General features: G+C 56.0%; 1 protein-coding gene across 2 annotated transcripts in view; it reads right to left on the bottom strand.

The window, feature by feature from the left end:
- The window catches only part of RHBDL3 (rhomboid like 3), a 43,705-nt gene extending 22,933 nt beyond the window's left edge, over window positions 1-20,772 (bottom strand). Inside the window, exons 1-4 of one of the 2 annotated variants that reach the window (XM_024127962.1) lie at window positions 20,662-20,772; window positions 19,147-19,170; window positions 4,149-4,307; window positions 36-260 (exon numbers count right to left, since the gene is read on the bottom strand). In XM_024127962.1, coding sequence (XP_023983730.1) covers window positions 36-260; window positions 4,149-4,307; window positions 19,147-19,170; window positions 20,662-20,772 — 519 coding nt within the window. The remainder of the gene's footprint in view (window positions 1-35; window positions 261-4,148; window positions 4,308-19,146; window positions 19,171-20,661) is intronic. The other variant, XM_024127963.1, reaches the window with a different exon arrangement.
- Window positions 20,773-24,370: the final 3,598 nt, after the last annotated feature.

Here is a 24,370-nt window from a genome sequence, read left to right as displayed (position 1 = left end):
CCCTCCAGCAGCCTCTTCCCCACCCTCGTCCTTGCCTCCAGCAGCGTTACTGTGATCATGAACCAGGGTGGTGGGCAGCAGGTGTAGCTGTCGTAGTACCACTTCCGGTCAATCTCCCGGGGCAGGGTCTCGTATGCCACGTGGCGGATCAGTCGCTGGGAGAGGTTCAGCCCCTTCTCCTCCAGCAGGGCCTTGCTGCAGAGCCTGCGGTTGCCCTGCAGGATGGCCTGGCGGAAGCTGTTGGACCGCTTGTTGCTCATCTACACAGGAAACAGGGAAGGGGAGGGGGGGTCAGAAACGGAGTCTCAGGGGAGCCCCATCCCGTTTTCCTAGCCAGCACATTCCTTAGACCAACCAGGCCTGATTCTACCTTCCTCTTTCTTCTGTAATAATAGTTGACAAGAAGTTAAATGTAATAGTTAACCAGAAGCAATATTCACTGAGCTCTTATGTGTCAGGGGCTGTTCTAAGCACGTCACAGCTTGGCTCATTGATGCAACTAGTCCACCTGCTAGATAAAGACCATGAACATCCCCGTTCCACCAGACAGGAGACCAAAGCATGGAGAGTTTTAGGAATCCATCAAGTTCAAACCCAGTAGGGCTCCAGAGCCTGTATTCATATCCACTATACCTCCCTTCCACCCACCTGTCCATCATCCATCACAATTTCCTGAGCAACTACTAAGCATCAGGTGTTGCCAGACATGGGGATACAGTGGTGCTCAAGACAGATAAGTAACCAGCAATAAGTAACGGTTCAGAGTGAAGGCTGCTGCGGGAGCACACAGGAAAGAGTCCAACCCGGTCCCAAGGTAGTCAGGGAGGGCTTCCTGAAGGAGGTGGCATGAGTGAGAACTGAAGGATAAATAGGGGTCAGCATCCTCGGTCCCCGGAACCAGAACCCAAAGCTGTGCTTGTGGAAGGTCATCAGCCCTGAGTGCCTCCAAGGGAACTGTGATGCTCAGGGAGCCCCAGGACTGGCCCCTCCCCATGCACAGTCCTGGCTGCCTCACCCAGCAGTCAGCCTGACCCCCAGAGATCAGAGGCAGGCGGTCCTACTGACTTCCAGCCTCCCAAGGCCTCTGTCACCTCCCACCCACCCTCCACGACCACACTCTAGACCCTTCCTACGGGGAGATGTCCTAAAGACACAGCTCTCCCAACCCCAGAGCTCACAGTGCCACCCAGGGGCTGCTCTGGGGTTGCTGGGTGGGGATAATCAACATATTCCTGGGGCTGTGGGCCCAGCAGGGACATCAGGTCGAAACTGAAGGCAGGAGTCCAGACAGGGCTGGGAAGGTGAGCCAGCCCAACCAAGGCACATGGGTTTGAAGCCCTGTCAGGGGGCAGGGAGCTGGGGAGGATCTGGGTTCAGACCAGGCCAGGTGGAACAAGCCTCCATCTGCAGTGCCCCGTCCCCTCTCCTGGGTTCTGCACACACCTGAAAAATCTGGCTTAAGCCTCCCCCATCCAGCAGGCCTTCCTGGATGAACCCCTTCCAACGATGCCCTATTCCCATCCCCTCCACGCCTGCAAAGCTTGGGTCTGGTTCTTAGGGGCTTGACGGTTCTGTAAATGCGGATGGGACTTGGGGCTCCATGATCACCACAAGCCCAAGACAAGACCACGTCATCAAATTAGTTTGTAGCCGTCCTCTCCCCCAATCCCTGGGTGTGTACATGCACATGTGCGTGTACCACACATATACTCACAAACAATACATCTGCAAGACCCGTGGTGGGAAGGAGCTCAGCATAAATACAGGAGAAGCAGTGTGTACACACATACACACTCACCATTCACCTGTGCCCCGATGTGCCTAGAACTGTGCCGGGCACAGCAGCAGCCATGGTCTCTGGCCTCACGGAGCATACAGGAGAGACAGATGCATAAACGGCAGCAAAAGAGGATGTCATCTTCGTTATTTGGTACGTAGTATTATCCCCACGTCATAAAGACGGGGATGAGAGCTTGGAGAGCGTAATCAATTTTCTCAAGGACCCACAGTTAGTAAATCACAGAGTCAGGATTCAAATACAGATCTGCCTGACTCTGGAGCCCATGCTGGCCCATGTGGAGCTTTTGTGCCAATTAGATAACGGAGCCTCTCCTTCCAGGTGGATGCACCCATTCCAGGCCTTGCTGAACAAAGCCCAGGCCAGATTTCAGTCCCCACTCCTCTCTCTGCCCGGCATCCTTGTGCAGTCCACAACCTGCACATCCATACATGACAACCCTGGACACTCAGCTGTAATGCAATGTGGTCTGTGCTATAAGACAGGCCTGTGCAAAGCACTGCGGGGGCTCTGGGTAAGGTTGGTTCATTCTGCCTGGGTTAGGGTGGGAAAGGGCTCACAAAGGATGCAGAGGAGTTAACCTGGTGGAAGAACATTAGAGGCAACAAAAACTTTCAAACACTTCTTCTTATTTAATCCTTGCCACAACCCTGAAGAGGGTCTCCTTTGGCTTCATTTTACAAATGGGAAAACCGGGGCTCAGTTTTGCCACTGAGTGGCAAAGGCAGAGCCTGTCGCAGGACCCAGGCCCACCTGACTCCAGCCCCTGAGCTCTCTGCCCTGCCCAGAGCTTCCCCCCTGGTGAACCCCTTCTTAGTCCTAGCCTCCAGGGCAGCCCTGCTCACAAGAATCCAGGCTATGGCTGGCTGCTCCAGCTCAGAATTCAAATAGAGAAATCTCGATGGTAACAAGTAATCTGCTGTTGCGAATTCACACAGACGACTCCACGAACCCCCAGCTGGAGAGAAGCAGCTCCCTGGCCCAGCCATGCCCTCACTCCGCCCTGGGCTGAGCAGGGCATGCAGCAAACACGCTGGCGCTGGGGCTGTGAACGAACCGACGCAGGCTCAACTCCGTGGCCTGGTCTTTGCTGGCACTGCTGGGTTCCCAGTCACGGGGCTCACCTCCACGGCCCATCTCATGAATCCCAACTGTCCCCAACTCCCCTGCTTATCTGAGCTCTGCACCCCCGCCCTCTAGGAGATCTGCTCCCTGGGTCCACTCTGAACAGCAGGTTTCTTCACCACTAAAAGCCCTACAGCTGCTCCCTGCAATCACGCTAACCTCTGGGCAAAGGCAGGTCCTTAATCAAGAGGCAATTAAAACAATGCCAAAGCCCATGCATCCACATCAGAGAGCAAACCTGGCACGATGGCAGGTCCTGGCTCCTCCATCACTGATGCTTTTGAATTCCAAGAGCCCGGGGACTTCACACCAGTCATTTCATGGGTGACAAGAAGAGAGGCGACTGTTTCCATTTCACCAATAGGGAAACCAAGTGGGGCCTTCCGGCCTCGTGTTCACCCTGCTAGTTCATGCAGCTTCTACTCATGTGCCATCCACCCCACAGAGGGATGCTTCCTGCTTAACCCCACTGAACCCCACTGCAATCCCGCCATAGTAGCCCCCGGAACAGCACAGCAGTAACCCCAGTGAGGAGGAAGTCCCGACTCCACGACACCAGACCACTGGGCAGGATTCACGGGCCTCCCGTCTCCAGCCCCTCCGACAACCCAGGACGGCTGCCAGCAGGTCTGATGAGCTGCGGCCTTCACCCATGTGCCCCGTTGCTCCCGAAAGGTCTGCCCTGACCCTCCCAACATCCACTCCACAGCTCCTCTCCTGCCAACGATAACCTCCCACCTCCCACACCCAATCCCTCGTTTCCGTGGAAATGACCCCACTCCCAGCTCCACGGGTGGACACTGATTGGTTTGATTCAATCAGCACAACCCACTGACCCAATCTAGGCCAACTGGAGGAAGGAAATCCCAGGCCTCACGTGGGAGCTACCACAGGAGAAGTCCCTCTCCTCCCCTGCGTGGTGAGGCCTGGGGCGGTGGGGGGCGGGGGGGACGCGGGCATGAGGGCTGGAACAGCTGCAGCCACTTTGCTGCCACGATGGTAGGATCTGGAATTGCCTGGGCCTTTTTTGAGTAGTGCTGACACTGCAGAAAGCAGAACTGAGAGATAAAGAGAAATTGGGTCCTTGGTGATTTCCTTTCACCTGCTGAAGCCTGGACTTTTTCAGTGTTGCAGACCAACAGATCCCATTAATTATCCGAAAGGATCCTCTAAGCCACACCCCCAAACAGGCCTCTCCCAGTGGCGAGGGGCCCAGAGCGCTCACCAGGTTGACAAAATCCTGGTAGCAGATCTGCCCATCGGCATGGCTGTCGGCGAGAGCCAGGAGCACCTCCCTCTTGTGCGGGTCCAGCTCGGAGCTTTGGCTCTCCAGGAGGCTCCGGAACTTACATGTGCTGATGTAGCCCGTGCTCCCAGGGTCAAACTGAGGGAGAAGCACACACAGCAGCGGGGTCAGCAGGGCTCCGTCCCCCTCTCCACACCGCCCCGGGTGCCCCATCACCGTCACCATTCACGGCTCCTGTCTCCAGCCCTCTGCTGACAGAGGCCTAGGCGGCATCTGGGATGTTTCCAAGGCCCCCAGGGGAAACATCCAAATAGGGCAGACAACCGCTTACAACCCTAGAAGGCCCTGGAGACCTCTGAGATCGCCCAGTGCACCCCTGCGGTGCGTGGAGAAGGGAAACGGAGGTTCAGAGAGGTTATTACTCTCTGCCCTCACTCCTGACCCTGGACAAGGGGAAAGAGGAATGAAAAGGCGATGAGTAGAGGAAGATGAGGAAATCTGGGGCCTGGGGTAGAGGGACTGAGCGGGGATGGCATGAGGCCCCGGGCAGCGGGGAGCGCTGCCTGCCAGCCCCTCTCTCACGCCTGCACCCACGTACACCCCACAACCTGCACACAGGGCTCCCCAAAGACACCGTGCTCTGAGTGTTTGGTTGTTTCTTTGGTTTTCTTTATTTTGGGGCCATGCCACAATGTATCTGGGATCTTAGTTCCCCGGCCAGGGATCGAACCCGCGCTCCCTGCGTTGGGAAGCGCGGAGTCTTAACCACTGGACCACGAGGGAAGTCCCTGGTTGGATTTTTGACGCTGCCCTTTTCCCTCTGCAGCTTTGCACACGTGGGCGCCTCTGCCTAAGACTCCCTCTCTCCCCTCATCTCCCTGGGAGACTCGGACTCACCCTTCCGACTCCTCAGATGTCCCGCGGCCAGGGAGCCTTCCCCCAGCACATGATCTGCTCCCCCTGCATATGTCAGACAGCCCTCTGGCCTCCACCCTGCACTGGCCTCCATTTTCAACTCCTTGCAGGTTGGTGCACAACTTATCCCCGGGGCTTATAGCACAGAGCCCGGCAGAGTCGGCACTCAGTGAAGATTTGCTGGGTGAACAAGTGGATGTTTGGGTGAAAAGACAGGTACCCATTTTCCAAGGAAAGGCTCACAGGTTCAGTTGGAAAAGGGGCTTTATTCATCTCCCCCGGAGAAGCACATAAGCTTTCTGTCACCCTTCCATCGCCTCTCCTTCCTTGCAGAACCCAGTGTCCCCCGCTCAGCACACACTAACCAGCCGCCAGTTTGCCCAGGGAAGTCCTGTTCACAAACCGCGTCCCCACATGAATTCACTGCACACGGAGGTGCCGCTGAGGGTTGCTGAGATTTTAAAAGGCAGACAGACGTTGCGGACGTCCGCGTGTGCGTGACAAGGCAGCCCGGAGACCAAACCCACCTTTCCCTCTTTTCTGGATAAGGTCGGTGAAGACTATTTTCGGAAGGCTGATGCTGTGCGCAGCCTGTCTAAGACAATCCAGGAGAAACAGCCAAGAGTCACAAGTCATGACTCCTTCAATTCTCCCCAGAACTCAACGAGAGAGGACCTCTCTAATGAGGCCTATTTAAAAACCTGCCTGTGTACCCAATCCTCCACCCAAAATACCAGATTTCAGGGATGACACCTCTTCGGCTCCCACCATCGAGCACTTCAGGAAACTCACCTACCCTCTGTTCCAGAAAGATCTTTACGAGGAAAAACGCCTAATATTTGCTGAGCGTTTTCATGGGGCCAAACATCATACCAAGCACTTCATGTAAATATATGATTTCTTTGACCTCCTACCGCGACCTTATGAGCGGGTCCTATGATTATCTCCATGTCACAGGTGAGGAAGTAGAGACACGGGAGAATGAGCACAGAGAGGTTAAGTGACATGTCTGCAAGTGGCAGAGCCAGGATTCCAGACCCGGGCAGCCCGGCACTGTCTCTAACCACTGGCTGCCGCTGACCATCAGCCTCCAGGGCCTGCTCTGCTGCTCAGAAGCCAAATGTCAAGGGTCAAAGAGGTGAGTGCAGGCCCGGGAGTGGAGGGGGCTCCAGGAGCCTCAAGGGCCCACTCTACACAGATTTTTAAAGCAGGAAAGAGCTCTAACAGCAACAGTTCTGATCTCCTTATAGCTCAGACAGGAAATGACGCCTGGAGTGGCAAAGTGGTGACGGCAGCTAGGGAGGGTCTCCTTCTCTGCCTGGGACCCCTCCCATCCCCACAGGCTGGCACTGGCTACAGGGACTCACCGGCCTGGCCCCTGCCTGGGCCCGCGTGGCCCTCGTACTGGGTGGGCTGACGTGGGGGATGAGAAGCAGCCCCGAGCCCTGGGCAGATCCATCCCCTCCCTAACCCTCCCCTGGTGAGCAGGGCAGGGCGCAGTGGGCTGCACAGGCAAGGGCCCCCCTCCCTCATTCCAGCTCCAGACAAAGAACCACCTGCTCCCCTGCTCTCCCTCCCCCCCCCCACAGGGCTCCCTGCTGTCGTCCTAGTGACAGGGGCTGCCCTGTGGCTCCTCCCCCTACCCCCCACCAGGGCCTGCCAGGCCTGCCCCTAGCACATTACAGGCTCCAGACCACAGAGAAGGAGCTGGAAGCAGGCCGAGCCTCCCTTCTCTGCCAAAACTCTACCTTTCATGCCAGGGCCAGACAGCCCAGACAATGGAGGGGGTGGTCATCGCTACGCTAATAATGAGTCCTCAGGGATGAAGGAGGGGGACTGGGGGAGGGGGTGGGAGAGGGAGGGAGGGGCCAGCTGCCTGGGCTCCACAGATGTACACGGGACACCTTCCAACCACCACCCCGAACACCTGGGAAGATGAGGGCAAGAGCCCCGGCTGGCAGGGGGCAGGGGGCACGGGGTGGGGGGCGGGGTAGTGCAGAGAGAGAGAGTGAGGGGGAGATAAAAAGAAACACACAGAGAGGATTCGTGCAGAGGCGGAGAGAGGTGGGTACCACTGCCCTGATGGAGCTTCAAAGGAGGCTGCGAGCAGCAAGGCAAAATCCCACTCTGGTCTCAGTCACTTACCAGTTTGTGTAATTTAGGGTAAACATCTCGAGTCATAACTGCCTCGGCCTCATTCATCAAGCAGGGGCGAGCGTGCCCTCGGGGTGCGGTGGGTTGAAGCCAACGCAGGGCTGTGCTCTCCAGGGCCCAGGGCCGCCCGGACTCAGTGTCCGGCTCCACTTGCCTCACTCGAAGCGAGGGGGGCGCAGCCCTGCCATGGAGGCTTGGCCGACCCTCCTGGACACCGTTCCCGCCTTTGGGCCTCCTCAAGGGCAACTTTGGGGACAGGATGATACAAGCACCGTGGTTTGGAGCTTTGGGGGAAACAAACCCTACAAATGCAATTTCCTTGTCAATAATGTACTGAAGGCCCCGAAGCTCCCCGTCCTGGGTGCTCCATGACCCGGATTCACCCACTTTGGACGGAGCGGGGGCTCTTGGAATGAGGTCTAGGCTGGGTGGGTTGGAGACAACCTGACTGGGGTTGGTCTGGGGGTGGCAGGGCAGCTGGAGGAATGGGGCTGTGAACAGCCGCAGGCAGGGTGCCCTTGGGGAGCCAGGAGCATCCTTGCAGCTGCCTCCCCAGCACTGTGCAGGGCCGGGTGTGTGTGTGTGGTGTGTGTGTGGTGTGCGTGTGTGTGTGTGTGTGTGTGTGTGTGTGGTGTGTGTGTGTGTGTGTGTGTGTGTGTGTGTGTGTGTGTGAAGGTGTGTGTGTGTGGTGTGTGTGTGGTGTGCGTGTGTGTGTGTGTGTGTGTGTGTGTGTGGTGTGTGTGTGTGTGTGTGTGTGTGTGTGTGTGTGTGTGGTGTGTGTGTGTGTGTGTGTGTGTGTGTGTGTGTGTGAAGGGGGAGCCACGTCCACATTCAGCCTGCGTGGAGGCTGCTGGCGCAGAAGAGGAGGAAAACACAAAGTGACGAGTGACCCTCCCACAGCTCCCGCCCACCTGCCTTGGCCTTGAAAAGAGCTTCGAGACTCCAGGGGCGCTTAATCCCACCAGCACCCAGCCCTCTGGCCCCTTAATCCTCTAGGTCGCCAGTTGTCCCCAGCCCTGGCGCCCCACGCATGCTCTGCCATATATATATCCCATCTCTCACCCTGGGCCCCCTTCCTGGCTCACTTATGACCTTGGATGCAAAAAGGACCCACCGGGGCTTCCCTGGTGGCACAGTGGTTGAGAGTCCACCTGCCGATGCAGGGGACGCGGGTTCGTGCCCCGGTCTGGGAGGATCCCACATGCCGCGGAGCGGCTGGGCCCGTGAGCCATGGCCGCTGAGCCTGCGCGTCCGGAGCCTGTGCTCCGCAACGGGAGAGGCCACAGCAGTGAGAGGCCCGCGTACCGCAAAAAAAAAAAAAAAGGACCCACCGGATTCTCTCTGTACTGTTGCCACCTAGGGCTCTTCCCCTCCTCTGGGGCAAGGAGTTGGGGGAGAGTTCTGGAAGGAACCCCGGCCCCAGCTGCTGTGCCATCTTGGGCAGATCACTGACCACACTGCCTCACTTTCCCCATCCACCATGTAGTAGGAACTCTCCCTTCTTGGGGCGATGTAAGGTGGTCCGTCCCCAGCCCTGCATACCTAAGCATACCATACGCAAATGGGGGCTGGGGAAAGAGACATCCACAACCTACACAGCCCATGGGGGCAGCTGATCTTCAATTCTGCATCCTTGCTCGGTCAAAGGGCTGATGGGAAATTTAGAATCAGGATGAGGCAGCTCACACTGGGGGGGAGAGGGGGGGAGGTCTGTGCTGTAGGAAGGACCTGGTGACACTGGAAAGAAGGACAGCAGGTCAGGAAATTATAAGTCATGATCCAGGAGAGCTGAAAGGAACCTCAGTGGTTTTCAAACCGCTCTGCAGAGTTCTAGGAGCTGGGGGACTTCCGAAGCCCAGCGAGGCGGGGCAGGGGGTTGCCAAGCGGCCCCATTCTGAGTTGTTTTCTGTGTTGGCCTTCTGCATACTACCTAGTTGAACAGCAACGATGGTGGCTGTGTATGCAGAATACCCGCCAGGTATCAGGCACTACTTCATTGAAACCTCAGGTCACCCCTCTATGTCCTGGTTTGTCTGAGACAGTCCTGGCTTCTTACACCTATTGTCTGAGCATGACATTTTTTTTGGCTGTGCCTGCAGAGCTTGAGGGATCTTAGTTCCCTGACCAGGGATCAAACCCATGCCCCCTGCAGTGGAAGCGCAGAGTCCTAACCACTGGACCACCAGGGAAGTCCCTGAGCATGATTATTAACAGTGCCCCTTTCACCCTCAAAATCATCCCGATTTCTATAATAAATTATGTGGTCCCCCCATTTAAACCTCACAACAACCCTACAAGGTAGGTGCTATTTTACATGGGAGAAAAAAGAGGCACCAAGAGCAGACTTGCCCAAGTTTGAAGAGCTGGTAATTGGTGCAGGTGGACTCACATCCAGGTGGATGGGCCCAGAGCTTGCACTCTCCCATCATTAGGATGCTGTGGCTAAAAAGGGTTCGAGAGACCCCAGTTCAGTCCTCCCATTCGTTCATTTAACAAATACTTGCTAAGGATCGACTACATGTCTGGCATCACACTCGCTTTATGGACGGGGAAACAGGTGCAGAGAGCAAAAGAAACTAGTTCAAGGTCACAGAGCAAGTTAGTGGTCAAGACGGAAATAGTTCAGGGTTCCTCCATAGTGGTTGGCTGGTCCTGCATTGCTCTTCCTTGTTTTTCTCTGTCCTGTTCTGTCATATGAAATATAACTGGCTCAGGGTTTCCCAGTATGTGTTCTGTGGAACACCAGGCCCAAGACGGTGCATGAAATAAGGGTGCTGTGGTTCCAGAAGTTTGGGAAACCCTTTTGGAAGGGCGTGATGTATAAAACCATATTAAAGGTTCTTCAAGATCTTACAGTGGAGAATCCTGTCTGATTTTGTTCAGCCCAAGCATTTCCCAAACTTACTGGGTCTTTGATCATAATATTTTTTTACAGTAACACTCCATGGGACACAATCTGGGGGAAATGCATGAATCCATAGTAGAGTTACTTTTCCCTTTTGTGAAACCAGGCCCCTTTGTCAGTGGTTCCGAACCAGCCTTTCGCCTCCATCTCATGAGTGGCACAGGCCCTCGAGGCAGCTGACACTTTGTCCGGAGTCCTCCAGCCAAGTTAGAAGTCTGCAGGATCCAGGCCCCAGCCAGAGGGTTGAGGAGGGTGCCAGGCCCCGGAGTGGCCGAGGAGGAAGTGACTGGCCTAATGGGCTGAGCTGAGCTTCCAGGGAACCAAGCCCGCAGGGTCTGGGATCTGCCTGCTCAGCACCCAGGACAGCAGCGCCACTTCTCCCCTCCCTGTTGCAGGCCCAGGAGCCGGGCCAAGGCTTCAGAATCCACCCAGCAGCAGCAAAGCAGAAGAGAAAGAAGAAAGGAACATGTCTATTTTATAGCTCTTATGTTATGTGTGATCTGCACCAACTCATTTCCAGGACAATTACAAGTCTGGTCCCTTCTCTCTCCCAGGGGGACCTCTCCCTCTCCTTTATCTCGAGAGGTCCATGTCCTCAGTGAGGGGTGTGGGAGCCCAAAGGTAGCACCTGGGGAGCCATCCTGGTGCAGACCTCTCACGCTTGGAAGGTCAGGACCTGGAGTCTAAGGAAGCCTCCCATCTCAGGCCCCACTGTCCCCTCTCTGTCCACTGAGACAGAATAAGCCCTGGGAAAGGACCACATGGTGTGCGTGCTGGGGCAGAGGAGGGTGTAGGCAACTGCCCCTCCCCTTAGCGGGTTACCATGGCTCATCTGCTGGCTCCCTGCATCATCACCCGGCTTCTGAGCAGAGCAGAATTAACGAGGTTGCCCAGGGGTTTCCAGCTCAGCAGAGCTGTCCCCATCCAACAGCCAGAGCCCACCAGGGAGCTCAGGCCCATTCAGGGATATTTACAGCCCCATAAATTAGGCCCAGGCCTGCAGCTGCTGAGGTCAGGAGGCGAGGTTAGGGGAGTAGCAGCTTTCTCTAGCGCTTCTGCCTTGCAAATGAAGATGCTAATTCGCCCCACAGAGAAAACCACCTCACACCATCCCCTGACTTTTCCCCCAGACCTGAAATACTCCTTGGCACAAATATTTGATTGCTCTTATTCTCACATCAACCCTAGAGTTTAAGTGTGATTAGTCCCATTTAACAGATACGGAAACTGAGGCACACAGAGACGAACGACTTGTCCAGAGGCACTTCAGTGAGTAGAACAGGGTACCATCGGGCCTGCTTTCAGCTGAAGCTAGGAGTGGATTTATAAAGACCTCAAGCCTCCCTGGGAAGGAGAGAGACCAGTTCCTAAAAGCCAGGTTCTGACCCCTCCTGCTCTCCAGTCTCCCCACATGGAGGCACGAGGGGCTCTGGTGCTCCCCTGGGATTTGGCCAGGCATCTGACAGCTGGGGAAGCTTCAGCAATTCTACGATTCCCAGTTACATTATTTCTGTTTTTCCAGCTGCCACCCCAGGTGTCCAGGGGAGGGAGCTCATCCCTTCTCCCAGAAGCTCCAAGTCAGGCTCCTGAACATCCCCCACATAAGTCAAAGAGCTGAACCCCAGGATCTGCGGTTGGCAGGCTGATTAGGAAGCTAGAACACCCTTCCCTCAGCAGAGAAGCAGAGGACATCCTGGCCTGAATCCAGGCTGAGCCGCTGGACAATTGGCAAATTTCCAGAAGACTACCCAGCCCTCTCTCTCTCAACTCCTGGGCCGTGAGGAGAAGAGCTCTCAGACTTTCCCCGGAATGCAGAAAGCTGGGGTCAACTGGGGGCCCCCTCTTGCCTCCAGGCCCTGCCCATCTCCACCCTGAGAGAGAGCCTCCTGGAAGACCCTGCTTCTCCCCCTTCAAACCACAGAAGGCCTTGGAGGTACATAGACTCTGAGGGGGCAGCTGGGGGCTGTGACTCAGAGGCAGGCCCCTTGGGTCCCAGGAGCAGACGTAACAACTGTGCTGCCTCGCCCAGGTCCAACCGTCAAGGACACCTGGGGACTGAAGCCACTGAGTCACGATCATAAAGGCAGGAGTCCCAGGGGAGCTGCGGGCAGGGAGAGGTGGGAGCGGGTTCGAGCAGGGAGGGGTCTTAATCTGCCCCATCCCACCCCCTTCAGCCTAAACCCATTTCCTCCTGCTGCTTCTCCTGGAAGCCACCAAGGGATCCCTCTGGTTCCCCAGAAAAGAGAGATCCAGGGAGAAGGAGGGGAGTGGGACACAGACCTCTGAGCAGGAGCAGGGTGGGCAGCATAAAGCGTCGCCAAACTGGTTCACCTCCCGCGGCCCTCTGCCTGTTTCAGAAGCCACCTAGAAGCCTTGTGTGGAAACGTACCCAGGAGCCTCGTGTACAAACAAACACAAACCCCTCTGCAGAGGGTCCTTGTTTGCTTTGTGTCTTTGGGCAATTCCTGCCCCCTTGGGCCTCACTTTCCTCCTTGTAAAGAGGAGATAGCACCACTCACCTCGCAGGGCTATTGAGAGATCAAAACAAGACAAGGGGGCTTCCCTGGTGGCGCAGTGGTTGAGAGTCCGCCTGCCGATGCAGGGGACGCGGGTTCGTGCCCCGGTCCGGGAGGATCCCACGTGCCGCGGAGCGGCTGGGCCCGTGAGCCGTGGCCGCTGAGCCTGCGCGTCCGGAGCCTGTGCTCCGCAAAAGACCTAGAACTATTACGTGCCATAAGTTATTTTGAAAACAGTGTTAATTTCTTTAAATTCCAGGAACGCGGTAACCACCACCATATTTATCAGGGGGGGCTTCCCTGGTGGCGCAGGGGTTGAGAGCCCGCCTGCCGATGCAGGGGACGCGGGTTCGTGCCCCGGTCCGGGAGGATCCCACGTGCCGCGGAGCGGCTGGGCCCGTGAGCCGTGGCCGCTGAGCCTGCGCGTCCGGAGCCTGTGCTCCGCAAAAGACCTAGAACTATTACGTGCCATAAGTTATTTTGAAAACAGTGTTAATTTCTTTAAATTCCAGGAACGCGGTAACCACCACCATATTTATCAGGGGCTCACCACACACCGTGCCACGTGCTATACACACACCATCTCGTCAGGCCTCACCACAGCCCTGAGGGCAGGCAGCTTACTGATGAGAAAACCAAGGCTTGGAGAGGCTACCCGGCTTGCCGCTTGTCACACAGCGAGGAGAAGCAGAACCGGGACCCGAGGCCGACTCCGTGTCCTCGCCCCTGCCTGAGTCACAGTGCCTGAGTCACTCAGGGTGCCGAGGAAGCAGACGGAAGCCTGCGAGGCCCGGTGGCAGGAACACCGATCAGAGAGAGAAAGAAAGTAGAGCCGGGCTCTAGTTCCAGCTCTGACATTACTGCACCAAGTGACCTCAGAAGGTCTCCGACCTCTGTTTCCTCATCTGCAAAAAGAGCAGATCGGACAAGATGCTTCCACCGACCTTCTAATAATCCACGGTCCTTGAGGTGGCGGCAGTCCCAGAAGGGCTGACACAGGCGAGGTGGCCGCACAGTCAGGGCCTGCCCCTGGAGAAGACATTAGAACCCAAGACAACATGTGCAGGGATGTAGCTGGACTTGTTCGCTCCAGCATGTGTGTGCCTGTTCCGTGTCAGGCAGGCAGGAAGGCAGCAAACAACCTCAGCTCCCTTGGCCCCGCTGCTCAACCGCTATCAAATGCATTTCTGGGAGTGGTCCGGGATAAAAGGGTTAATTCAGCATGACTGCTGGGGTCACTGGGGCAGGAGCAGGGTAGGGAAGCTGGCTTTGCGGTGGAGGGAAGTCCACAGACTCTAGGGGCCTGGACGCCACTGATAAGGTGTTGGAGATGCAGAGCCTGAGTAAGGGAATCCCTCTCTGCTGGTTCAGCCTGTGTCCTGGGGGCTGACTCTGGGGCAGGTGCTTTCTGTGCGGCTCTTCACTAATCCATGCAGCAGTCTCATCTGAATCTCTTTTCAGCTCCCAGAACCCTCTTAAGCCAGGGCTGTAAATGAGGCAGGCTTCAGGGTCAGGCTAAGGGAAGACCCTCAAGCTAGAGGCAAGAGGGCTGGACAGGGGAGACACCTGGGGAAAGCAAGCAGAAAAATCTTCCGGGTGCAGAAATGGCTCTCTCTCCAGGAGCCGGGATTGGGAAGGAGCTGGTTTAGAGGCAGCGGCCTTCCCTATAGGGGCCTGGATCTCAGAAGTGGCCCTGTGCTTCTTCCAGCAAATTCTGGTTCCTGGTCAAAAGACAGTTGTCAAACGTCCACTGGGGGTTAAGACTCTGCACTTGCACTGCAGGAGGCACAGGTTCGATCCCTGGTCGGGGAACTAAGGTCCCACATGCCACTCGGCGTGGCCAAAAAAAAAAAAGTCCACTGGGTATCAGACATCACTAAGAGAGTTTCCACTTCCGTTTAACTCCCACAGTCATCCCTGGACTTAAAAATGATCCTCCCCATTTTAGAGATGAAAAAATTGAGGCTCGGAGAGCTAATGTCGCTTGACCCCAATCATAAAGTCAGTAAGACTTGAACCCAGGACTCTCTGACCCCACTTTCAGGGTTCTCCCCAGCAGCCCACGCAAGGAGCTCGGTGTTGTGTTCGTAGTATGTTTATAATTTTGGAGGGATAGTCAAGACTTGTCTGCTTCCCTTCTGGGAGATTAGCAAAGTTAGGGTCCCTTCTTGGAGTCTGGAAAATGCATGCTCCTAGTGGGAAGGGGAAAAAGGGAGACAGAATCAAGTTCCTTTCAATTCTCCCTTTTCTCTCTTGCTTGTTTGAGCTTGGAAAGCAATTGTGCTCTGTTGACTTAACAGAACTCTGCTCCAAACCCTTTTGCTCATTAAACATTTGGAGATCTTGAAGGCATTTGTAAGGGTGAACCTGGAAATGGTTTTCCAACCCGGGAAGCCTTTTATGGGTTAACGGGCTCCAGTCCCATATCTGCCATGGACCTGCTATTTGACCTTGGGTCCTTGAGGGCACCTCCCTGGAGTTCAGGAAGGGACTGGGAGTGAAACTATCAGAGCATAACCTGAAAAAGAGGAGCTTGTAGGAAACCTATGGGAGCAATAACTAAAGGGTACATTACCTGGGCACAATTGTAAATATCAGGGGAGTAGATCAGAAATCAAAAATAAACCTAACCCCACATATAAAAATTTACCAAATGATACAATTTCTCAATATATAAAGGAAGGCTTTCTTGGGACTTCCCTGGCGGTCCAGTGGTTAAGACGCTGTGCTCTCACTGCAGGGGGCATGTGTTCAATTCCTGGTTGGGGAACTAAGATCCTGCATGCCTCGTGGAGCAGCCAAAAAGAAAAAATTTAACAAAGTAAATAAGTAAGTAAATAAATACATGAAGCCTTTCTTTTTTTTTTTTTTTCAGTCTCTGATTCGCCTCCATCTTAGGTAGACAAAGGCCCTACATTCCTTATTGAAAGACAGAGCTGGGGGGCAAGAAGAAAGGGGGAGCATTGCCTGCAAAGACATTTCAATTAGCTGCTTAGACCAGAATGTGTTTTTTTTTTTTTTTTTTTTTTTTTGTGGTATGCGGGCCTCCCTCTGCTGTGGCCTCTCCCGTTGCGGAGCACAGGCTCCGGACGCGCAGGCTCAGCGGCCATGGCTCACGGGCCCAGCCGCTCCGCGGCATGCGGGATCCTCCCAGACCGGGGCGCGAACCCGGTTCCCCTGCATCGGCAGGCGGACGCGCAACCACTGCGCCACCAGGGAAGCCCAAATGAAGCCTTTCTTAATAAATGATGCTGGTGTAACTGGATAGGAATAGGATCTGGACGCGGTAAAGAGTTAGAGAATTTTTTTTTTTTAAATCAGAGAAAAAACAGTAGGAAACAGAAGCACATATTTATGCAATCTGAAGAGGGAAGAAAAGTGTCTCAGCTCCAAAGCAACGTAAGGAATCATGAAGGAAAGGCCCAACAGATTCAACTGTAGAAAAATAAGACATTTTTACCATGATATTACACTATAATGACAGGTTAATATTTATGGTATCTTTAAAATCTAGTATTTAGGAAAACCACCCAAGGATATGAAAAGACAATTTCCTTAAGGAGAAGTTCAAACAGGAAACAAACACCTGGAACATCTGGGGGTCAACGTGATGATCTTCAGGTTTCCTGTCTGTTGTAATTTCTGGGACCTGTGAGGAAACACTGGGGAGGGGGTGAGGTCGGGTGGTGTGTTACACCGCTGCTTGAGCAGACCAGACAAATGTCCAGGATGCCGGGGGTGGGTGGCAGCCAGGTAAACTTCCAAGGGACTGGGGTCACCTGTTTTCTGCACCTCCAACTCCCCAAAAGGCATTCTGGCCATTGAGTTGAGGGGTGACCACACAGGACCAAAAGGCCAAGGTCATGGCTTCGAGCCCTTGGATCCAGTTAGGGTCATGTTGGGTCAAAGCTACTCTACATGCTGAAGAACCAGACAGCACAGAGGCACTGGTCTAATTCCATTCCTAACACCTGGAAAAAGGTCCCAGCTGATCCTGGTTTGAAACCAGGTGACCGCTGGCATCCCCTTGACCCAGGAAGGGAAGGAGGACTGACTGGGGCCAGCCTCCCAATCCAGTGACCTCGGGAAGGTGAATTCCAGGGCCACATTAGTTTACAGGGATTCTGACGGATGTCATGCGAATCCTACCCCATTCAGCAGAGTTTGACCCATCAGGGCTATTTCTGTAAGAAATTGTGGGAAGGCTGCCTGCTACCACCAGCCAAATATCCTTTCCTGAGTGCACCAAGTTCACCATCACCAAATCCTTCCTTTAAGTAGGCCCAGAGGAAGAGTCAGAAAAGATAAGACCCTTCAGCTTTCCAAATAATCCGGCGTCCTTTTGAAGTTGTACATCCATTTATGAAGCTTCACACCGGCTTTGCATTCAGCCCTGTCAGGGGACTGGTCCAGGGGGGCTGCACAAAGGAGGGGAACAGACGCAGAGGGACTGGGTATCTGCCAGCGGTCAGGCCCCCGCTCATGAGCAGTTCTTCTCAAACACAAAGCACCCACAGGAAGGAAAACAGCAGAAACAGGCTTCTAAAGCCGCGTGAGGGCTGGGGAGTGGACCTAAGGCAGAACTTATCATGAGACAAAAAACTGTCCAGAGTAAGTTTTGGGAGTTTCTTTCTGAGAGTTAATTTTGTCTGTCCAGAATGGTTTCTGAGTGGGCCTTCCCAGAAGCAGGTGGCTGCTCTTTGTGACACCCAGGATCTCCCTACAGTGGGAAAAATGGGATTTCATAGACCACGCGCTGATATTAGGTGCTATGCATTCTCTCTGCTCCCTCAAGTTCCAGATTCTTTCTCCTCAACGTTTTCCTCCATTTGCCCAAATAGTTCATTTTACAATGTAAACACACACGCAGGGATTGGCAAAGGAAATTAATCAAATGAGAAGGACACAGACAGAGGGGAAAAAAGAATGATACACTTTGTTCTGGGTTTCGATTCTAAATCTGGCAGGAGGTGTGAAGGGCTGGCAGCTTGCTGGTCGTGGCATCCGTGGCAGCAGGCAGCTCCCTCCTGCCTCAGGGCATCAGGCCAGAAGCTGCTGTACTCTTAAGAGCCCGAGGGAGAGATGGTGTACCCCAGAGGGACAGAAGCAGCACGATGCTCCCCAGGCCACAGCCAGGCCTTGTGTTGAGGTGGATGACAGCCCCCAATACCCGCCCCCACCCCAGGCCCACCATGCCTTTCAAGCTGAATTCCGTGTTGTCAGTCCCACTTGGCTATCTGCATTCAGCTGACTCCTCAAACTGAACTGGTCTGAAACCAAAGTTGTCAATTTTACAAACCCCCCTGCCCCCAGCCTGACTTTTCCTTCTCCTCCTAGGTGCAGAACCTCAAAGTTATACATGTGGTTCACCTCATCTATTTGGGTCTAATAAGATCTTCCAATTCTCCCATCACCGTGTGCCTCTTCTTTTCCACTCCCACTGTCATCTTCCGAGTCAAGGTGCTTGTCTCCATTCATGGCAGCAGGCTCCTGGCCAGTTCCTCTCATCCCTGCAACCCATCTCACCTCTATCCCACTCTCACACAGGATCTTCCCAAAGCACTGCCTGGATCTGGTAACAAACTTGTCAAAAAAGCTTTCAAAGGCTTCCCCTGCCTCCAACAGGACGAGGTCTGGTCCCTGTTACTTTTTCAGCTTTATCTACTTCTCCAACCCAACACCAACATGCTCCCTCTGGCCCAACCAGACTGGTCTCTTAAAGTCACACACACTTCATGGTATAGTCACTTTCACCCCAGGACCACAATGCTCACTGTTCCCCCACACTGGGACCACCTCTCCTTCTGCATCGTGGAACGGGGAGGGAGAAGGAAACACATAACAACAGCACGCAACAGGAGTACCAAGCAAAGAAGAGAACCATTTCCCTGCTGAAGGTCAAATGTCCGTCTCCCGGTTCCAAAGCCAACGCGTGGCACTTCCAACTCCATCCACCACTCCTAGGCTCTAAGCATTGCGAACAATCACATACAAGTTTCCGGCTATGACTCCCCCATCCCTGCAGCAAAATTAGAGTAGAGTCAGCTTTCAGAAGTGCTCATATCGAGTCGCCCTTCAAGGATGGCAGAGATTTGACTTCAGTGGCTCTCTGATGGTGGAGGGGGAAGAGGAAAGGGGACGTTAACCTAAGCCCTTTCCCCTCCTCCCCAGCCCCAAAGGTGATCCCCTGGCATACAGAGAACGTCCCAGGCTTTCAATACATATTGTCCGGTGTCTCCCTGGTATAAAGCCGGTCCTGGTGAAGTGGCGTTGGGAGGAGGAGGGAGGGAGGGAGGGAGGGATCTCTTAGGGGGGCCCCCCCCGCCCCCCCAAACCTGGAGAGCAGGACCGTTCATTTCCAGAGCTGTGTTAAGCCACGCCCCCACGTCACCGTCTCAGGAGTGCAGAGCTGGGGAAGCCCACGCAAGCAGGGAGACTGCGGGGAGGGCTGGAAGGAAGGGGGGGTGGGATTTAACTGCTCACATACCTGATCAAACAGGACTTTCCAGTGCTGGTAGAGAGGGAGGCCATGCAGGAGAGGAGGAAGAAGAGAGAAAGAAAGAAACACACTTATCACCAAGGCCTCTGTAGCCTCCCAGCTGCTGCTCAAGCTCAGGGACCCGCGCGGACAAGAGACCAGGAAAACCTGGGAGAAGCTTCCCAAACGAGTCTACACATAGCAAAGGTGGGAGAAATCAGGTTGGGGAGAGACAGCGTCCCTCATTCTGGGACAGGCAGGAGGAGAGATCAGCAGAACAAGGGTGATCCTCAACAATTCCTAAATAAGGTCGTCCAATTCTGTCCGAGGGCCTCTAATAACTTCTGCTGCCTAAAGCTTATCTCCGTGGGAATGCACGCCCAGGTGCAATTCCTGCAATTCCATCAGACCTGCTGCAACGGTCTCCACCTGCTGGGGGCCAATGACCCCTGTCAGGAAAATCCACCCCTGCATAAGCATTAACATTTTGCCTGTAGTTTGGGCGGAGGGGGTTTCCGCCTGCACTGAAACCCACCCCCGGCCTCTTTCCAGACTGAGTCTAAGTGATGAGCACATGAGAGTCGGCCAGAGTGTTGGGGCCAGAAGCAAGTGAGGGGTTTAAGCACAGGGGATACACCCCAATTCAGACTTTCCGGCTGAGGTCCGGTAGGTTGAGGGCCTGGCTTCACTTCCCTGTCCCCACCCTGAGAGGGAACGGGCAGGACGTCTGCCCAATTTTTCACCTCTGTTAGTAGGTTAACCTCGGGAGGGAGAAGCTTAAGAAACTCCAGTTCCCAGGACTCCCCAGTGCCGGCTCTGCCCACGGCTCCCAGGACCGGAGGGAGGGAGACACAGGCAGCAGATGATAGGGAAGCCCTCTAGGGCAGCCCCTCCCTATCCTCGCCCAGGGGACCGTCGCTGGCACCGACGCGGTCTGGGGCTCCTAAGCCCCCTCTGGGAGCAAAAGCGCTCCCAGCACTCCTCTCCCTCCTCCGGCCGGGCTCAGGGACAGGGGCCAGCTTGAATTTCAATCATTGTCGCGACAGGGCAGGTGCCGGGGGGGAGCTAATCCGGGAGCGGAGAAGGGGGTCGCCAGACCGGTCTGCGCCGCAGGATTCCGGGGACTCTGCGGCGCCCGCTCCTTCCCCGGACTCGGAGAGCCCGCAGGTCGCGAGTGGGAGGGGAGGGGAGCCACTGCTGTGACGCGGCCGCCTCTGCGGGAAAACGCCGTGTCCCAGGCACTGCACCAGCCGCGAGGAGGGGGCTCCGGCGGCCGACGGGTCCCCAGCACGGCGGCGGGGCTGCGTTCCGAAGGGAAGCCCCGGGAGCCCAAGCGCGGGGTGGCGCGCGCGTTTCGGGGAGCCCGGTCCCTCCGCCCTCTCTCGCCCGTGGGGACCCGGCCAATCCGGGGCTCTCCCGCGTCACCCGGAAACCTCCCAGTTGCCCCGCGGGGGGCGAGCCGGGGGCAGCTCTCCCCCTGGAGCCCCCCAGAAAGTTTGCCCGGGCGGGGGAGAGGGCACTCACGTCCTCCGGCGCCGCCGGCGGCCGCTCCTCGGCCTCGGGTTCCAGCTCCTCGATGCGCTCCGCCTCGGCGCAGGCGGCCACTGCGGGGCCCGGGCTGGGGTGCTCGCCCATGCCGAGGCGGCGTCCGGGGCCGGGCGCGGCTGCGGGGCTCGTCCCGGGGCGCCAGGCTAACTTTGCGCCGCGGCGGCCCCGCCGCTCGGAGCTCTCAGTGCGCGCCGCGCCGCCTCCGCGCCCGCCCCCATGGTCCCAGCCCCCGCGCCTCCGTCTTGCGACCCCGGGACGCCCGGCCCTCCGCCGCAAACTTCTCGGCTCCCGCGGCCCTGCCGGCCTCCGCCTCCGCCCCGGCCCCTACCCCCGGCTCCGAGGCGAGGGCGCCCTTGGGCCGGCCCCGGCCTCCCAGCTCCCCGCACTACCTTCCCGCTCCCCGCTCCGCACCCGAGTCTCCTCCTCCCCGCGGACTCTTCGGGGGCGGTGCGCAGGCGGGGGCGGGGCTGCTCCCGGGACCGCCGCCCCCTACCCCCCCACCCCGGGCGCCACCACCCGGACCAAATCGGTCAGAGCGCCGCGGCCCAGGGAGGAGGAGGGCTGCGGCGGGCTTGGCGGGGAAGTGGCTGCACGGTCCCGGGCGGAGATGGCCCCATCCCCACCTGCCTCCACCCCGGGTTCAGGTCTGTCTCTCAGGACTGGGTCGGGGGTGGGGGTGCAGCGTCTACTTGCCGGGACCCACCGGGTTAAAGATGACTTGGAGGCAGCAGACGCGTGACGGTGGCAGGGGCGAGGTTTTCACTAAGTTGGCAATGTCGGAGTTAACTGGGAGTGAATTGGGGGCCGGAGGCTGGGAAGACAGGATGCCCTGACCACCCTTCCATCTCTCTTCACTTCGGTCTCAGATCCTGGGAGGTCCAGGCAGGCTCAGTAGTTTAGGGATGGGAGAAGTCAGGGGAGTCCCAGACCCCAGACCCTAAATCTTTCTCTCCCCACACCCCAGAGCTATGTGACAGTGCCCTGGCTTCATTGGACCAGGTTGACAAAGGTAAGACCAGGGAAGTGCCCCAACTGGGAGAGGGGAGGTAAAGCAACTACAGCAAGTAGGAATCAAGTTAGAGCAGAGGAATAGGGGTTCTAAAGAAAACAATTGGTGCCGTTTCCTTGCAGGAAAGACCTCCCAGGAGAGACTGTCTCCCTTAAGCAGAGGCCGTGCCTGTAAATGGTGCCAGTGGCCGGCTGGGACAGGTGCCCGGCTCTCCCAGGGGGCTCAGGGATTCACTTCTGGTGATGTCCCACAGTCAGTCCCCAGCCCACACCTCCTTCCACTCCTCTTACCTCCACCCACTCACCCACTGGCCTTTGCTCCTCTCCCTCCCTCTCAGAAACTGATGCTCTTCTCCAGTAGTGAAAGTTGCAGTTAATGCTCTCAACTTCGGAAAGCAAACACATAGCCCCAGCCCCAGGATCCAACCTGTGACCATCTCACCTGACAATGACTGCTCCCCCTAAACACAGAGAAGGAAATTAACTCCGTTCTAATTAGGTGAGTTTGCTACAGACACCAATTTTCATCTCGGTTTCAGAAAGTGTGATCATTCCAACTATTTTTGTTTCTCACCGCCCTCCCCTCAACCCTACTCTACTAAGTCAAGATCCTGCCAAGATTTCCTTGTAAATAAAACTGCATAGGGTGTGATTTTGAAAACAGCCTTCAGGGGACAGAAGAGAGGCCGACACACTTCTTGGCGCAAAGAAGCCCAGAAGGACAAGGCCTTGGTGGCTGGGGGCCCTGAGGTCAGTGTCACTGCCGGGTGACACCACCGGGGTGCTGGATGTGTTACACTTAGATCTTTGCGGCTGGAGAAGTGGGCCAGGAAGTGGGCGGTTCCAGGGGAGGGGGGAGGAGAAGAGCTCAGAGAGGGCTTGGTCTCTGTGAGATGCCCAGCAGCCCCGGGCAGTGTTCTGACCCCAGCTGCCCTTTGGATTCTGCCTTTTCTCCAGCCCAGGAACAGCTCTTATCAACCTATCCAACTCTTTCATCTCCTCCAGTGGAAGGGACCTCAGCAGGCTCAGTTCAGTTCCCTGAACACTTCTTGAGCTCCTACTAAGTGCCAGTGACAGAACTTTGGGAAGGGAGAGGTGGATAGCATCCAGACAGTGACCTTCAGAAACTGTTTAATTGGGGGTGACAGCCAGGGAAGTCCAGGGGGTACAGAAACCCAAAGGAGGGGGGTTCCTGTGGGTCCAAGAGGGCTTCCCAAAGGATATGCCCCAGAACCAGGCAAAGTGGGACATTCCAGGCAGAGGGCACAGCATGGGCCGAGGCTGGGCGTGGGAAGCAGTATGGTTTGGGAGAGGAACTACAAACAATTTGGCAAGGCTAGAAATGAGAGCAAGGTACTCAATGTAAAGAACCCAGCCTGGAGTGGAGGGTCTGAAGGGCTGTGAGTTTCCTGAGAAAGGGGCTTGGACTTTACCCTGAGGGCAATGGGGATCCATTGAAGGATTGTGAGCAGGAAAGTAATATTTAAAAAGATCCCTCCAGGGACTTCCCTGGCGGTCCAGTGGTTAGGACTCCAAGCTTTCACTGCCGAGAGACGGGGTTAGAACCCTGGTCAGGGAACTAAAAAAAAAAAAAGATCCCCTCCAGAAGGCTGGCCTGAGCACAGGGAGATGAGAATGGGAGGTGCCATCCAAGAGTCTTGAGGGCAGCAGCGAGGCTCTGGGAAGTATCCAGAAGGGTATCTTGTTCTTCCTTCTGTCCTAGGAACGTTTCACCCCACCTTGGCAGACTGTTCCCAAAAGTCTCCTAGGGAAGAATTCCTGACCTCTAGGCAGAATCCTCCCTTCGGGAGATGGCTTCCCTCTCCCTGGCCCCTGCTGGAAGGAGCATGGCCATCTGGACTTGGAGACGAGCTGTGACATCCAGCATCCCCTGTGGACCTGAGGCCACACTCATCTTTTGCCCTCAGTGTTGCCTCAGCCTCACCAGCCAGCTCATCGCACCCCTCAGCCCCAGGGGAATGTGCAACTGGGAATAACCCACTCCCCAGCAGGCAGTGGGACATGGAGCCTGGGTCCCGAGGCCCGGAACCTCTGAGGGGTGGGAGTGGCCAGGCTCTCTGATAGCTTTTGTCCCACTCTGAGACCACCTGAGGACCAGCATATTCTGAGGCCTGCTGGGGACAGAGGAGAGAAAGGGCACGGTGACCACTCACTTTCACTGAATGATGCATGGCCAGGCGCTCAGAGATGTTCACGGGCTCTGCCCTAGGGAACCCCGGGTCTACCTGGAGACGACAGCAAGCAAGGGCTGCTTGGCATTTACACCCTGCTCTTCATTTTGTAAGAGCTCTACACTCATGACCCCTCTTGAAGTTCCTATCCAGACACTAAGTCAATGCAGAACAGGATAAGAGCTTGGGAGAGAGCAGTTCAAACCCTGAAGGATCAAACTAAGCTCAGAGGGGCAGGAGCGTGCTATTGAGATGAACCTTGAAAGGGGGGGCAGCTTTGTGTGGAAGGGTTTCTCTGTGGAAGGAGCCACTGCAGTAAAGGCACAGAGACAGGAAAGCCAGTGACTGTCTTGGGAACAACTCAGTGGGTGAGCACAAAGTGGGGATGGCCAGGTGGGTGAGAAACTGTCACAAAAGTCTCTGAGTACCAGTCTGAGGAGGCTGGACCTTGCTTAATGGGCGATGGAGAAGCAGTGGTGGCTTCT

This window comes from Physeter macrocephalus, chromosome 14, assembly GCF_002837175.3.
Source record: "Physeter macrocephalus isolate SW-GA chromosome 14, ASM283717v5, whole genome shotgun sequence".
NCBI lineage: Eukaryota > Metazoa > Chordata > Mammalia > Artiodactyla > Physeteridae > Physeter > Physeter macrocephalus.
Note: the sequence above shows the minus strand (reverse complement) of the source record. Positions and strands in the feature narration are given on the sequence as shown.